The 16,717-nt window shown below is 40.2% G+C and overlaps 1 protein-coding gene across 3 annotated transcripts; it reads left to right on the top strand.

Annotated features, from left to right (window-relative positions):
• On the top strand, nt 1-16,602 carry ggt5a (gamma-glutamyltransferase 5a). 3 transcript variants are annotated; one of them, XM_088335020.1, is made up of 12 exons: nt 1-176; nt 1,791-1,918; nt 2,005-2,100; nt 4,142-4,328; nt 8,239-8,399; nt 9,596-9,742; nt 12,483-12,610; nt 13,816-14,000; nt 14,071-14,162; nt 15,472-15,578; nt 15,685-15,795; nt 15,874-16,602. In XM_088335020.1, the coding sequence occupies exons 1-12, from the start codon at nt 1-3 to the stop codon at nt 16,018-16,020; spliced, it is 1,665 nt and encodes a 554-aa protein (XP_088191146.1). In that variant the 3' UTR covers nt 16,021-16,602. The 3 variants fall into 3 exon arrangements, with proteins under 3 accessions (XP_088191146.1, XP_088191147.1, XP_088191145.1); XM_088335021.1 differs by having other exon boundaries at nt 4,127-4,328; nt 13,828-14,000; XM_088335019.1 differs by having other exon boundaries at nt 4,127-4,328.
• The last annotated feature ends 115 nt before the right edge of the window (nt 16,603-16,717 follow it).

The following is a 16,717-nucleotide window of genomic DNA, read 5'->3' as shown; positions in this document are numbered from 1 at the left end:
ATGGGAATAAGCGAGAGGCGAGTTTTTGCATGCTGCGGACTGCTGCTTATGTTCTGCTTGTGCGTTATTGTGGTGTCAGTGTGCATCAGTCGAGCTGGGATGCGCAAGTGTCCACAAGGCTCTTTCATCCATGCTGCGGTAGCTGCAGACACTTGGACGTGTTCACAAGTTGGAAGGTAGGAAGGTTTTTTTTCTTCTTTTATCTAGTGGACATGTTTCAAGCTGGGACCAAATAGGGCCCGCTACAACATTTTTATGTGGCCTGTGAGACCATTCTGATGGAAGCACGAGATAAAAATGAGCCGCAAACTATGACTTGCACTTTTGAATATGTCCATCAGATGTCGCTAAAGCCAGGCGCCACTCGCAAAGCACTAGCTGTAGTTGCCGACTACCATCAATCAACAGGGGAACAGTGAGGAAACCATTGATAATGATATATTACTTAAAACCAAACTCATAGAAAAACAAACAAAATTAAACTATATACATGTATCTACACATATATAAACAAACATAAACACAAATATATACAAAAATGAAAGGGATGACCCTGTCGGCCAAAGCGAGACAAGATGATAGTTCAAAATCTGAGATTGTAAGAATATTGAATCTTACCAAGACTACAAACTCATTCAAAATGCCCAAGAAGGCTGGTTGTCCACGGGAGACAAATACAAGAGAGAGTCAATGGGTATTCGTTTCCATACTGCAGCTGGAATTGCTCGCCAGTTCAGTGCTGAACATGGTAAGGATCTCTCTTGCCGTTTAAAGATCGTTTGAACTGAAAGCCCACAATGCAGTGACCAAACTTCTCATTAGCAAAAAAAAAAGAAAGCTAGACTGAGCTTTCCTGTGGAGCATATTGTGTGGACGGAGGCAAATTTGTCCAGAGTATGTTCTGCGATACATTGCTGAAAGATTAAACCCAAACTGTAAACAGTCAGTGAAAGGTGGAAAAGGAAGTGTCATGGTTTGGGGAATGTTTTCTGCAGCAGGAGTTGGGTCTCTTGTACATGGCCAAGTGAATACAAATGTGTGTTAGAACCTTCTTCAGCAGCACATGGTTCCTTACTTGCGGTCATAGCCTGAATAGCCTACAGTCTTCATGCAGGACAATGCTCCATGTCACACAGCAAAACGGTAAATAATTTCCTCAAAGGTGAAAACATTAAAATAATGGCATGGCCTGCCCACAATCCTGATCTCAACCCATTCGAGAACCTCTGGAAATCCTTAATGACAAGGTTATGGTCAATAAAACCAACTACAATCACCGAACTGTGGAGAAGGCTGGAAGAAAAATGGACCAAAATCACCGCAGAGCAGTGTGAGAGACTACTGCTGTTATCCAGTGGCCGCAGTGGTGCTGAAGTCATTCACAGCAGAGGCCTCTACACTTCTTACTAATGGTGAATGGTCTGCATTTATATAGCGCTTTTCAAGTCAATGTAGACCTCCCAAAGCACTTTATAATGTGCTTCACACTTACCCATTCACTCACACACCAAGACTGTTGTCACCTTGAGAATTTTTTTCCCATATCAAAGTAATTGTTTTTTTTATCAGTGTGTTCTCTAATTTGGTTTAGTGCCTTTTCTAAAACATTTCATTTTTTTTTTGTAAAATGCCTTTCGTCATTTCGTGAAAAAAAGTGTTGTAGTACCATGATATAGACACAATAAAACGACTTTTAACTGTTGAACAGTGAATATGGCATTATTATATTTCTTAAAACAATTATAAGTTGTTTTCAAATTTTGATTTCGAGTTCTATTTTTCTTTTCCAGAGACATGCTTGAAAACGGAGGTTCAGCAGTAGATGGCGCCATTGCTGCGCTGCTGTGCACTTCTCTCCTCAATCCTCAGAGTTTGGGCCTCGGGGGCGGAGCCTTATTCACAGTGATGGACAGCACCGGTGCCCAGTCACATTTCCTCATTGCAACGACTTTACCTCGGAACCGAGCGTGCTGAAATATTGCCCTTGTCTCCTCTTTCCTGAAGGCAAAGTCCAAGTCATCAATTCTCGCGAGCGTGTCCCGGAGAATTTCAATGCTCTAACACTGAAGTCGTGTCCAAAGCCTGGCCTCTTTCCTTTAGGTAGTAACACAACTTCTGTCTGTCAACAAAGGTAGACCTATATTTCCAAACTGAAGGCAGATAGAATATTTAAATGTTTCAAACAGAAACTAAATTCAACTCTGGTTTTATCTGGTCATACATTCCTTTCCAGGGAGTGATGCCATATGTAATAATACCATGAAGCAGCAATACTGACTGACTGTTTATGTTGGCCACATTTTAGGTTAGATTTAATTAAAATCAATATTTTCAGAAAATAAAGCTGGCCCATGGACACAGAAATGTTTGCCCACCCTCAACATAGCATGTCTCCAGACCATATTTTTCTCCAAATTCAGAACAAACCATTTAAAAATTAACATAATTGTGTTGTACGGCAGTGGTCTCCAACTTTTTTGTTACTAATTAGCACAGTGGGCAACCAGTTTGATATAGATTTCTAAAATAACATAGCATGTCACTACTATGTTGTTATAATGTTGGAAGTAGGGTTAAATAGACTTAGTCAACCACTAAAAAAATCATCTTTTACTCGGATGTCACAGTGAGCTAGCGCTAGTGACCTATTCTAAGAACAGGTCTGCAGCCACCTTATCTGTCCTTAGGGTCACCCTGGTGTCTGTGGACACCATGTTCAAGAACCTTGGTGTAAGGGGATTAAACACAACAAGATAATGTACAGACACAAACAATTAACTGCAAAAAAAGTGTAAAAATACTTACTGTAGAACAGCTCTGAAGGTGTTAATTACTCCTTTACTTATCCCATCGTCGCGTTACAGGCATGTCGAGGATGCTTTTTGGGGTCCAATTATTTATGTCAAAAATTGGATGGCGCTTGTCACACTTATTGTCATTTCGATGATTAGTACTCAATTTTTACAGCTGTTTTTTGGTTTTGCACGATGTAAACCTACTAGTTGCAATCTCCTTTTCTGCCATGTTTCAAATGGTGAATTTTCCATCCATGTCTTAATTTAGCGCCAGAAGGTATCACCGGTACAAGATAACCCACACGTGCATGCAAAATCTCATGATTTAGGAGATTTTGTGAAGAATGGCCAAAGAAAACGACGCTTAATGAAATAAAATAATCTTCACCTAGGGGTAGGCATGAAATAAACATACGATATTTTAAATGAAAATCATATTTATTTCTCAATCTGATTAATTTCAAATCTTATGGTAAAACATATGATCAAATTGTATAAGTTGACAGGTAGGGATTTCAATTCAATGAACAAACAAATGCAAGACTGGCTTTTCAGTTTCCTCAAAACACACCTCTTATTTTCTGAACAACTGGAAGCATATGTTCTAACATACCAAAGAAAAATGGTGGGATAAATTAGAATTCACAATGTCCTTGAATGCAGTCGTACAACAAAACAACACCAGCACTCATAAGAGGCTGAGAAAGCTGAATGTTGGAACCGACAATAGGCTTATAAAAGCAGCTGTAATAAGTTTATAGTTTATTAGACATTCAAAATAGAGAGATACAGTAGATTCATTATTGTTTAGGTTGCAATGAGATCAGGAGAGGAATGTACAAAGTCCAACCTGTTTTCAAGGTCCTCCCTCAAACCCTATTTTTCAGAACGAAATCTCATAGGTACAAAAAGCAAATAAACCCGAAAGGGTGTGGGAATCCCAGAACAGTAACATGAATAGCAATCGGTGACTATTATACAAACGGAAAGTGCTCAGACTCTCAATAATTGTCAAAATAATGAACCCCAGTGCACAATAACAGTCAAACTGACCCAGCTTTGGCATTCTATGCCATCTTCTTTGCATATGTTCAGTAGACAAAGTAGAACCACATTCTTCATCACAAGCAAGCAGAATAGTCCAAATGTCCTAATACACATTTAACAATTCTATTATTAAGGCGGAAACCCAAATTAAAAACAAAAGTGTTTTAAATCACGAAAAACAAAGCTTTAAATGTAGTCTGATGTACATCACGTTTAATCATTGAGTGTGGTTATTAAGTTGCTGATGCCTGACATGTATGTTTATTGCACTTGTCGTATTTCAGTGGCTCCTCACCCAGGCAGTCTTTGGATTGGAATCCCTGGAGAACTGCGTGGTTATGAAGAAGCGCACAGACGTTATGGCAAGTTGCCATGGGCAACACTTTTCCAGCCAAGCATTCAGTTGGCCAGACAGGGGTTTCCCATTCCAAAAATCCTCAGCCAGTACTTGCCTCACTGTGAGAGCAACGAGTCACAACCGTTGCGGTACGCCACGCACCTAACACAAAGGACAAATATTTCTGTATCAAATGTAATCCGATGCAAAATCTCTCATCAAATTTGTACTTCCATTGATGGTCTGCTTCAGTTAGCACCTAATGTATTTCAACTACCAAAGTATTTCATATTAGGCGCAGAGAGGTTTGTGTCTTTTGAGGTGCAGTCAGAATTACAAATAAATGAATCTATATCTTATTCATAAATTGATTAACAGAGCGAGAAAGCAATGTATAAAACAGAGGTCGGGAACCTAAGGCTCATGAGTCACATATATCTCTTTTCATGAGAACATATGGCTCGAGGATAAAATGGTTATCTTGTAAATATCATCTGTATTGTACCAAATCTGACGATCGAGTCTATTGCGCAAATAGCTGGCATAGCTCTTCCATGTAAATTTGTTCGATAAAGTATATAAAGAGGATACTTCCCACTACATTTTATAGTCAAGGTGTGACACCAACAGACCCCGTTTATTCTTTACATTAAGTTCACTGTTGAGACACTTAATGATAAACGCCCACGGAAAAACACTTATCAGCCAGAAACGCCAACCAAGCACACAGAGCAATTTGATGGGGTGACGGGGGCAATTCCTACATTTGTCTGCCCAGTGCTGTCTGCACCGAAGGTTAATGTCAGTAACCTCGTTTGCGGTATTTTATTTTTTACAAAAGAACCAAGCTTCACCTTGTTTTGAAACCATTATTTATGAAAAAAAAAAAAGAAGTAAGAAAGACCCCCAAAATCTTAAGTAATAGTGGGAATGAGACAAGTTTAAAGTGTTATATTTGTTAATATGGGACTCAGGCTCTTGCATTGTTCTTATTTCATAGATTTGATCAAATTATCTAACATAACACAGTGAAATAAAACTTACTGAAACATTAGACTTTGTCTGGGGAGAGAGTTTGGCGGTTTTGCTTAAATTTGTCTTAAATTAATAGTATTTCTTTCTTTCTCAAAAACAACGCCATCAAAATAATTTACTATTATGGTTCCTGACCCCTTCAACTGTAGCATAGAAACAATGTAGTAAATGGAGTCTATGCACTGCTTATTTAAAAAAAGAAAAAAGAATGCATAAATTGATCGGTAATCCTCCATTCCGAAAAATCCATGCAACAAGAAAAAAAGGTACTGGATGCCTTGATTTGCTATTAGCTTGCTATAATATTAGTTCTATTGTTTGGGGCTGAAGTAGTAACCGAACCAGAATCCTTGGTCTCACTATCACCTTCCTGCTATGTGGCAAGATAATTGCATTCTGCATTTGCAGACACTCAGAACGGTAATACGACAAATACTGCTCCTTTTGAATGAATAAACATCAATAGGTAAGTAATTTTCCATTATGAAAACAATTCCATGCATCGAGAAAAAAAATACCGGATAGCTTGACTTGCAGTTAGCTTGTAAGACTATCAGTTTTTCTATTGTTTGTGGCTTAGGTGTGCGCTCAGAGTCCTTGGTCCTGCCATCACCTCGTGGCATGTGGCAAGAGAATTCCATGCCTCGCTTTGCAATTACAGACGCTTAGCACAGTAATAAGTTACATATTAGTTATATTATGAATATCATTAATACAAGTGAAAAGCAAACCATTTTGAAGAAGAAAATCCAGAAATTGTGCACTCAAATCGGAAAACTTTATTACCATTTAATATTTTCTGTCATGATTACCTAAGTGGAGCCACCTGGGGTAATCATCTGGCGCGCTGGAATGCGCCTTCTGATTGGGTTATGTTCGCTATTTAAGCATTATACACCGAGACATGGGTGTCGGAGGATTAATCCTGTTGTTCTACCTGATCTCCGTTGCCGACCCGTTTCCGAATCTGCCTACGCCCTGCCTGCCTGACTCCTGATCTCTCTTCCGAACACAACGACGCCCTTCTTGTCCAGCCCCAACCAACAACACGACGATTACGCCTGTCCGCAACCATTCCCGCCAAGCCTTCACCTGCCTGTCAAGTCTCGACAATCCGTCAAACAACGGATCGAAGATTCACGTCTTGTCATTCCTTCCTTCCAATAAAAGTATTGTACGAACGCTCTGGGGTCTCCTGCTCTGTTCTGGTAATCTTCGTGACAGAATCCTCCGACCAGAATGGACCCCGCGTTCGTACATTTCCCCCCTGACCACTATCAAAGCCTGAATCAGCAGCGCAATTCCCCTTCAGAATGCGCAGTTCGGCAAGCCCTTTCCGACATGGCGAAATCGGCTGAGGCACCTCCGGCCGCATGACTGCGCAATGACTCCCATGCCTGCCTGTTCGACTCCCATGCCTGCCTGTTCGACTCCCATGCCTGCCTGCTCGACTCCCATGCCTGCCTGCTCGACCCCCCCTGAGTCTGGACTCTTCTGAATCTGACCCCCCCTGAGTCTGGACTCTTCTGAATCTGACCCCCCCTGAGTCTGGACTCTTCTGAATCTGACCCCCCCTGAGTCTGGACTCTTCTGAATCTGACCCCCCCTGAGTCTGGACTCTTCTGATTCTGCCTGTCCTGATCTGCCTGTGTTTCCCTGTGACGTGTCTTGGGTTAAATTTATTATTTTTTTTTTTCTGGGGGACTTCTGGAGCCGTCCCTTGAGGGGGGGGTTCTGTCATGATTACCTAAGTGGAGCCACCTGGGGTAATCATCTGGCGCGCTGGAATGCGCCTTCTGATTGGGTTATGTTCGCTATTTAAGCATTCTACACCGAGACATGGGTGTCGGAGGATTAATCCTGTTGTTCTACCTGATCTCCGTTGCCGACCCGTTTCCGAATCTGCCTACGCCCTGCCTGCCTGACTCCTGATCTCTCTTCCGAACACAACGACACCCTTCTTGTCCAGCCCCAACCAACAACACGACGATTACGCCTGTCCGCAACCATTCCCGCCAAGCCTTCACCAGCCTGTCAAGTCTCGACAATCCGTCAAACAACGGATCGAAGATTCACGTCTTGTCATTCCTTCCTTCCAATAAAAGTATTGTACGAACGCTCTGGGGTCTCCTGCTCTGTTCTGGTAATCTTCGTGACATTTTCACAATGACAGGTGAGGCAGCACCTCACCCGCCTCCCCCTGACTGCCAAGCTATCCATGCTAACTAATATAAATTTTTAAAAAATCAAGTTGTAACTGAATACAGAATTATTTAGAACTCGCATACTTTTAGCTAATTAAAGGACTCAAAATATTAGACAGCATGCACGATGTGGCAACCCGGGTTTTACACTCGGAAAACACACAACTAAGGTTTTTTTTTTAGGTTTACACATAGAGGTTTATTAAATACTAAAGAAAATGGTCTGGGGAAATGGGAGGTAAAATCCAACAAACTAACATTTTTCTCCAAATGGAGGTAGTCTCTCTGTGGTCTGTGCAGACTTTGCTCAGGGGTTGAATGGGTCCTTTAGTCTCCCCCTCTTGGAGCGAGAACACCTTAGGCAGAGAGTGTGAACAGTTAGTAACAAAACCACTACGTGTTCAGGCGCTCCCAAAAGCCCGGGTTCTGCCTTGTTTTCGGTCCAAAGAAAAAGAAGATCCTTCAGCAAAAGATTCGGCCACCGGCCGCTTACCGTAGAGGCGTGGAGGAAATGGCACGTTAGCTTCACCAGCCTGGTCCTCTCTCCTTTCAGTCTGGGCAACTGTCCTTAAGTGCAGCTTGAGGAGCAATTTTTGGCGTGGCCTCAGGTGTGACCACTTCCAGAAGCCGATTGCTTGCAGGGCATGTACCGGAAAATAGGAAAGGTTGTGTCATCCCACTGAGTACTGCCTATTTTGTAGGATGGGGCCAAGGGTTGCCACAATGTCACCATAGTGAACTTCGCAGATGTTAAACCTACTAAGTGTACGTCCACTTATCAAGTGTCTGCATGATGATACCTTTCTGATTCATCCTTTAGTGCGCTGTTCTCGGATAAAAATGGAAATCTGCTGCAAACAGGAGATATTGTGAAATTTGAGACACTTGCTGACACGTTGGAGACAATTGCAAATCTTGGTGCAGATGCCTTCTACTCTGGAAGAATCGCTGAAAATTTGATACAAGACATACAGGAGGCAGGTATTGTTGGATGAATACAATCATGATCTTTTTTATTATGTCGTGATTTGCATAAATGGAATCCCAAACGTTAAAGCAGACAGAGAGGCAACATAGACAAAAAACAACAACAAAACGCGACAGTTGTAAGTCTGCCTAAGACAGCCACTTTCACTGGTGCATTGTGTAAATCTCTTTGTAATTTAAATATTAATGGAAAAGTGCTACAAGGAAACAACAAGAGAGTAAGGGATAAACGGCATATTTCAATCATTTGATGGTCATCGCTAATCCCGCCCTCAGTAGTGAATAGAATTACGTAAATGGAACATATCCTGCTTAGAGCTACAAAAAAAAAATGATATTGATAAGATACAGTTTACATGGTTTTTAAACCTTTTTTGGAAGAAAAAGGACTACAGAATGTATATATGGTGGCAGCTGAGGGGTTAGCGCGTCCGCGGCACACTTCTCACGTCATGGGATCACATCCAGCTACTAGCTTTCCTGTGCAGAGTTTGCATGTTCTGCCCGTGCTTGCGTGGGTTTCCTCCGGGCACTCCGGTTTTCCTCCCACATTCCGAAAACATTGGGGCACTAGCTCAGGAGGTAGAGCTCTCGTCTTGAGATCAAGAGGTTGCAGGTTCGATTCCGTGTTATATGTCGAAGTGTCCTTGGGCAGGACACTAAATCCCTAATGACCCCGATAGCAGGGAGTTGCCTTGCATGGCTGACGCTGCTATCGGTTTGTTAGTGTGTAAAAGGGAAAAGTGTGAAGCACATTGTAAAGCGCTCTGGGAGGTCTTCATTGGCTTCAAAATGGCTATATAAATGCAGACCATTTACATTTACATGTCAGGGTAATTGGCCGGTCCAAATTGTCCTAGGTGTGAAAGAGCGAGTGAGTTGTCTGTCCCTGTGTAACCTGCAAATGTCTGCTAACCAGTTCACAACCCACTGCCTGAAAATAGCTGGGATGGGGTCCAGCACCCGCTCTATCTATCACACTTTTATATAAAAAAAAAAACTTTACTTTCAATCCTTGACACTAGACAAAGGAACTTCAACGATGTCTGCTTTTGCTCTGAGAAATGTTGTTTTGAAAACCACACGATGATCCTTCCAGAATGTGAAGTACAGCTGCCTTGTTTTGTTCAAAATCTTCAAGTGTCAAATAAAATCAGGTCATATTTATTTGCTCCCATGTCTTTCCACAGGAGGTTCAATGACATTGCAGGACTTGGCATCGTACAGAGCAACAGTTAGCGATGCATGGACTATTCCTCTGGGAGAATTTCAAATGTATACCGCTCCACCCCCAGGAGGCGGAAACATCCTTAGCCTTGTCCTAAACATCATGAAAGGTTGTTTATGCTCACAGAACCCAGGAGTATTCCAGCAAGTAGGTGTTGCAAGAACTTGGGAGAAGTTGACCCTGAGGACACAAAAAGCCAAAGTCGTTTGTGTTTGTTCAAGAAGCTGAGGAGATAAATTATGACTCGCATCACTATAGTCACTAGTATATTTCTCATTCTAAATCCAGATTTTTGACCACTCACCTTCAATAGCTTCTTGTTAATTCAGTTTGAATTTCATCATTTTGGAACTCTCTAGTTACCCGCAAATACTCACATTCTTCCGTTCTAATTATACCCTCAAGTCTTTTCCCAAACTTGGTGGCTCAGCAATTGATCCAGCTATTTCCTTGATTAATCCACAAATCGGTGACCCATTGATGCATTTCGCCAGTGACTATGTTTGAGCTTCACTGTTTAATATTCAAACTTCGGTAAACTTTTAAGACTTAGGAATTATACAATCTTAATTTTTTAGTCTAGATTGTTTTGTTTTTGATGATATCCGTGTCAAACATGCTTGCTGGAATAACCACATGACAAGGGATGTAACGATAATTTAATGTCTTGGTTTGACAGTAGAAAATCACAAATTATAGAATAATTTTCACAATATTGTGGGTAGGTTGACAATTTTTTTTTTCCCAAAAAGCTCACAAAAATCCAATCTCTGTTAAATAGTTGTCTTGGTCATATTATGTCATTATCATGTGCTCCATTAGCAAGATTCTATCTATCTATCTATATCTATCTACAGTATCTATCTATCTATCTACAGTATCTACCTTGATCATATCCCTCAAGAAGGGTGACCGACAGCAAGACAAACAATAAAAAAAGAAAATAAAAAAAGGTAAAAAAATAGCAAAAAACACACACAAACATTTTTGGACCATGGCCAACCCAAATGCCCAAACAAGTTAGGCACCTCGGCACCTAAGTTGGTCATGCTTTCGTCCCTCCAGATGAAATGGGACACAAGAAAGCGGCCATGTCACTCGGGTCAGGGTGACACAACAGACTCTTTTGTTCAACAGCAGCGCCCGACAGCTTTCACTGGTTTACCCCTACCGCATCATACAGGTGCCATGCCCATCCCTTAGAACGCATCCAAACATCCCACTATGCTTTTACAACATCTCTCCACTCATTCCTATCACCAACAAGAGCTCTAGCTTCCACTAGATTTAGACCTCTTTCCTGCAGTGCACTCATGACACCATCCATCCACGTCAATCGCGGCCTTCCTCTTGGTCTCCTTCCATTTACTTCTACTCTGTAGATCCTCTTCAACATTTTTGCCCTGTTTTGAGGGGCACTCTCCTCGTGAGAGGTAAGAGAATTATCCCACCATGGTCCGCTGCGTGTCGTCAGAGGCGGCTAAAGTGGAGGGAGCGAAGGGACTGGGGATCCTCTCCTCTCTATCTCTACTTCCTAAGAGACATCAGCAAGTATATTGGTTCAAAATGTTGTTTTTGGCTAAGAAGTCAACATTTTTTTATAAAGGATTACCAAAATGTGTGCTTAGTGTACCTGATTTAAGAGATATTTTTTGCCATCAATGGGGACAAACTGTCCAAAACCAAATTAAACAGCACAAATAAACTTGTTACATATTGGTCAGGTATATTTTCAGTAATATTTGACATAAAAATAGAACTGAATCAGTAACAATATATGCCAAAAAACGATATTTTCATACTTGCAAAATATACGCTTGTGGTAAAATACAAAACAAAACATGGTTTAAACTTCCCAAAATCAATGTAATTTTATACTATTAAGCTAAAAGTATTTACCACGTTTTCTGGGGAGAATGGCAACATTTTTTGTACAGTATGTCACAAACGTGAGTACACCCCTCACATTTCTGCAGTGATTTCATTATAGTGTATAGTAGAACAACAATGAAGAAGCATCACTTTGACACAATGACAGGTAGTCTGTGTAAAGCTATTAGAGCAGTATAAATTTTAACACTCAAAAAACTCAAAATATAATCATCACTAACTTAACCCTTCTGTAACAAAAGTGAATACACCCTAAAGTGAATGTTCCTGAAGTGTATGGTCTGACTACTTCCAGGCCTACCCCCCACCTTTTCAATCTCTGCAACAATTCTTACAGCACTCCTGCCCCTATTTTCTAAAATAGCATTTGGATGTGACATTTTGCACGTTCACTCATTTTCTTTCGATATCCAAAACAAGCCCTGTTGTGAGTGCATCCTGATTTTTTAAAACACTGGAGGATCTGTACTGCTGCTCAACTTTAGGGTGTTAGCAATTATATTGTACCCTTGGGCAGCCTTATGTAGTGCCACAATTCATTTTTAAGGTCCCAATCCTTTTTTGTGGTTTTTGAGTTTACCCGTAGCAGCAAGATGGTGAACAATCATGCAAGCCTCCTATTGGTGAGACTCATGTAAAATAAATCCAAATTTCTTGACCCACGTTTGAAATAAAATGCACGTTTGTAAGAAAGTTCCTGCATCTTTGCTTGTAATTCGGATCAGTAATGTGTGTTTTTTTTTTTTTTTTTATGAATGAAGTTTTTTTTTACCACTAGGAAGTGCGCAATAATACAAAATGTCCCCTTAAGGGTGCTCCAATTGTAAAAATGAATCACCTTTTTAAGAGATGTGCTGCTCTGATTATTGTGAAAACCAAAATTGCCATTATCGTTACATCCTGAATACTAACCCATACAATGTCTGTTTTTTTACTCATGACAGTATTTTTTTTAACAGGATATGATTTGACCCCAGAATCCCTGAGAGATGAGCATAAAACATTGTTTTATCATCGCTACGTTGAAGCTCTCAAGTTTGCTAACGGATTAAAGAAACATAACCGTGATCTTGATTTTAGTTCAGACGTAAGTTTGAAGTACATTCTCAGGTCGGCACAGAAACGAGAAGTATTTAATTTTATATATGTACGGCAATGGTTCCGAAACTGTACGGTATACTCTTTTGAACAATAACACATCAAATTATTAAAGGGACATTGTGGATTGTTTGACCACTGGATGTTGCTGTATTGTGTAGTTCAGCTGAAAACGAGTGCTAAAAAGCATAAGGTAGAATACAAACTAGAGGGACTCAAAGTGACCAATGTGCACCATTTCTCTTCAATTATTTTGCCCAGCCTTTTATGAGGTTTTGATCTAATTGGGTTCCGTAGAAGGAAGATGGCGAACCTCATGTTATGTCAAATGAATGCAGGTTTATTGACCTAGGAGTATTTAAATAAATGCATGGTTGTATTACAGTTAATTTATTTGTACTCATTATATAAACGAATGTTTTTTTCAAAGGTTTGTGTAATGTTTGACCACTAGATGGACAAGGTTTCTTCATTTTCCTTATGTTGAGGTTTTTGAGTTTTTCCTTACCCTCATGTAGGTTTTAGATCGGGGGGGTGTAACAATAGTCTGTAGGTTGCAATAATTTGTGGTCTGTGCAGCCCTTTGAGAGTCTTAGTACTTAAGGGCTATACAAATAAACCTGACTTGACTTGACTTGACTCTTGTCTAATACGAAGGAAAACCAGTGCCAAATCAGCACAGCGTAGCAGCACGTTGCCAGACAAACATGGCATTTATGAACATTTTGTGGGGTACATTCAGTGGCAAGTCCGACTCCGTTTTTATTCAAACGTCCTACGTGCTTTCTCTTTAAATGTTCATGCATCACAGAGTCACTGCCATTATACGCAAGGTCTGCTTTGCAAACTGTTCAAGTAGTCTTTTTTTTTTTAATTTTTTTTTTTACCATATCCAGACTGAAATGCTCCCAAACTTTAGAATTGTTGGTATGTGTAGTTGACGTTGACGCTGTCATTTCTGTATATTATGGCTTGAGACAGAGATACTCAACAGAGTTTATATTCAAGAAGCTATACCTCGCTCAGTTGGAAAAATGTGCATCGTGACAATAGTCGAAATTAATTGCCGCCTATTTCTATTATCCTTTTTTTGTCAACAACATCCACTAATCGTTGCAGCCCTAGATTGGAGGACAGCGTAGGGGTGACAAAAGAGCACCATGTTTTAATGCCTGTCGTTTTCACTTCTTCCAGCTGACCAGGAAGTTCAAAGAGGACAGTTTCGCCGATCACATCCGTGCTTTAATCAATGACAAAAGGTCACAGCAAGCACAGTATTACAACATGACCTCTCACGTGGACAGCATGGGCACCACACACGTGTCTGTCCTGGCACAGGACGGCTCTGCTGTTTCGGTCACTAGCAGCATCAACCACATGTAAGAAAAGTCCATGTGTCATGTCTCCATTCGACATGTGAAAGCTTATGTGATGTGTTTTGGTTTCCAGATTTGGCTCGAGGGTTTTGTCGCCGAGAACGGGAGTCATCCTTAACAGCCACCTGTGTGACTTCTGTGGAAGAGTTGATAGAATGTTTGCTGGTAGGCTGGAAAGAAATATTACATCTGTTTTTCATAACATTTATGATTATATTTCCTACATGAATTTAAATTAAATTAAATGGTGCTCAAGTTGAATGATTTTATGGACTAGCCAAAGGAAGCTGAAGGTCAACCATCAAATGACTGATAATTCTACAGAACAAGAGGTTCCAACAAAGTATTCTAATTTTAAGAGAAACATATCACATTAAATAGAGTTTTGGGAGCATTTGGCCATTTAAAATGCCAATTTCTCACTACAAACACTGTCAATGTGACGTTTTTACTTCCAATCACATGTCCGTGAGAATTCAAGCACAATCTTGGGTACGTTAACCATGGGGACCCTTCACTGTGTGTTTTTGTCCCAACAAGAAACACAGTTTAGTGATGCAAGTAGCGATTAAAAAGATCTACTAAGACGTCTGGATCAAAACTGCAGGAAAACCCCAAACATCAAAATGTCCTTTTTTTTCAAGAGATTCAAGATTTTTTTTGGTACATTTGAAATTTCCAATTGTATGTCTCGTATTTGTAATGAATTCTGAGTGTAGTGTGCAACAGGTCGCTTACCCTGGGAGAGGCGTTTTTTCTGTTTAGTTTTACTAAATGTCATACATCCGGCTGAAAATCAATTTCACCAAAATATATTTCTATATACAGTAAATGATTTACGAAGGGCATCGGCATTTAGTCAAAGCTGAGATAAAATCATTTCATGCTTACAGTTTAATGTGTAATGGCTCACAATCTTAGGATATTTTTCCGTTAGAGTAGCATACAATTAATAACAAGACAATCTCTCTTATTTAAAAACTTATTGTTAAAAAAACAACTAAAGGGTGGCCAATACTGGAATTGACCATTGTAGCGAGTACTGGTATCTTACTAGATCAGAATTAAATTAATAAACATCCTCCATTATGGACTTTGGTTCAAGCTGTGGGACATGAGAAAACTGTGGATGTTTACTTGTAAAAGATGCACTGACTGTAAAAGCGCTTAAATAAAGTGGGATCAACACTTGACAAGGTTCGTTTGAGGTATCCTTTGATGGAGTGCCCCAAAGGTACAGCAATTTCAGGTTATGTAAAGGTACTTGCCCTGAGCCTTATGACAGAAACATAGACAATTGCCAAGGTTACGAGTAAAAAAACACATAATCTCCTGTTTACAGGGACTATAAATATCTTTGTACACAGAGACTTTAAAGTATCTGAGAAGATTCAAAAGATGCCTGGTGTTCTGTTTGTTACAATTCCTCATGTTCTCACTAAATAGCGCCAATGCTGTTTTTTTGTGTTGACAGGAGAACAGCCTCCTTCATCCATGGCTCCGACTGTGCTCAAGTCTAATTCAAAGTTGCTGGTCGTTGGATCAACTGGTGGGAGCATGATCACCACAGGAATGGCCTCAGTACGTGTCCATGCAAAACTGACGTTAAAAAATGCTAGCCCCTGGTTTGTCAGAGCATGACCCCTACAAACAAGTGTCATCAGGCATCACTTTGTCTCCCTCTCAGGCGATCATGAACAACCTTTGGTTCGGAAAGAGCCTGAAGGAGGCGATTGCTGCACCAGTTGTATTTGTAGACTCTGAGAACAGAGTGCAGTTTGAAGCCAACTTCGACAAGGTCGTAAACGGGAAGAAAAAAAAATCATGCCTTTGGGCACAACCCATATTGTGTATAACGCTTTGTGTTGTCTTTTAGGATGTAAGAGAAGATCTGAAAACTATGGGACATGAACAAAAATACGCCAAGAAGGTGTTTGTTGTGGTCAACGCAGTGGAAAAGGTCAACGGTTGTATCAGTGCAGTGTCCGATCCAAGGAAAATGGGCAAAGCCGCTGGTTACTGATGCCGTGCATCAGGCAACATGGACACAGAAGCAAAATTTGTGGGGCGAAAAGGATTAAATCTATTGTTGAATGTCATTATCGAGTTGCAAGTGGAAACAGAAAAACTAATCCAGAGTATGTCATATTTCATTTTATGAAAGAAGATGCAAATCTTTCTGACATGTGCCTCGAGTAACAGCATTTGACATTTTCACTAAACAGTGCGGAAAAGCTTGTATCATTTATTAACGGTCTCGTATTAAAATTAAAATCATGACTTGGCTCTCTTGTGAGGATTTTAAAGACCTGTTTATGGAGGGAGTGTTCCCCAAACAATTTACTGTATTTCTATATTGGCAGTTTTAGATGACCCCATCAGTGACGTGCAGTCAGGGAAGGCTACGCCTTACCTGTCATCATGCAAATATAGAATTCAACATATATTAAATGGTTATATTTATTCAGTCTTAAAGTTCTTTCTCATTTAACTTAACAATTTGGGGATTTTTTTTTTCAAAATTCCTGCATTTTCACATGCTATTTTTTAAAATATTTTTATTACAATTAAGTATGTGACATACTGAGCGTCTGCAGATGTAGAATCAGGCACGCAATTCTCTTGCTTCATAATAGAGGGAGATAGTGAGACAAGAGATACTGATTTGGCTCACACCTCATCCCCAAAATATAAAATTAGTGATAGTAATAGCAAGCTAA

The sequence above is a fragment of the Urocampus carinirostris genome, chromosome 5, assembly GCF_059441175.1.
Source record: "Urocampus carinirostris isolate Australia breed hairy pipefish chromosome 5, RoL_Ucar_1.0, whole genome shotgun sequence".
Lineage (NCBI taxonomy): Eukaryota > Metazoa > Chordata > Actinopteri > Syngnathiformes > Syngnathidae > Urocampus > Urocampus carinirostris.
This window is presented reverse-complemented; position numbering and strand designations above follow the sequence as displayed.

Coding starts and splice junctions, on each gene's coding strand:
- ggt5a (XM_088335019.1), top strand. CDS start 1: ATGGGAATAAGCGAGAGGCGAGTTTTTGCATGCTGCGGACTGCTGCTT. Junction 8,400..9,595: donor ACAAGACATACAGGAGGCAG/GTATTGTTGGAT, acceptor GTCTTTCCACAG/GAGGTTCAATGACATTGCAG. Junction 15,796..15,873: donor TTGAAGCCAACTTCGACAAG/GTCGTAAACGGG, acceptor GTTGTCTTTTAG/GATGTAAGAGAAGATCTGAA.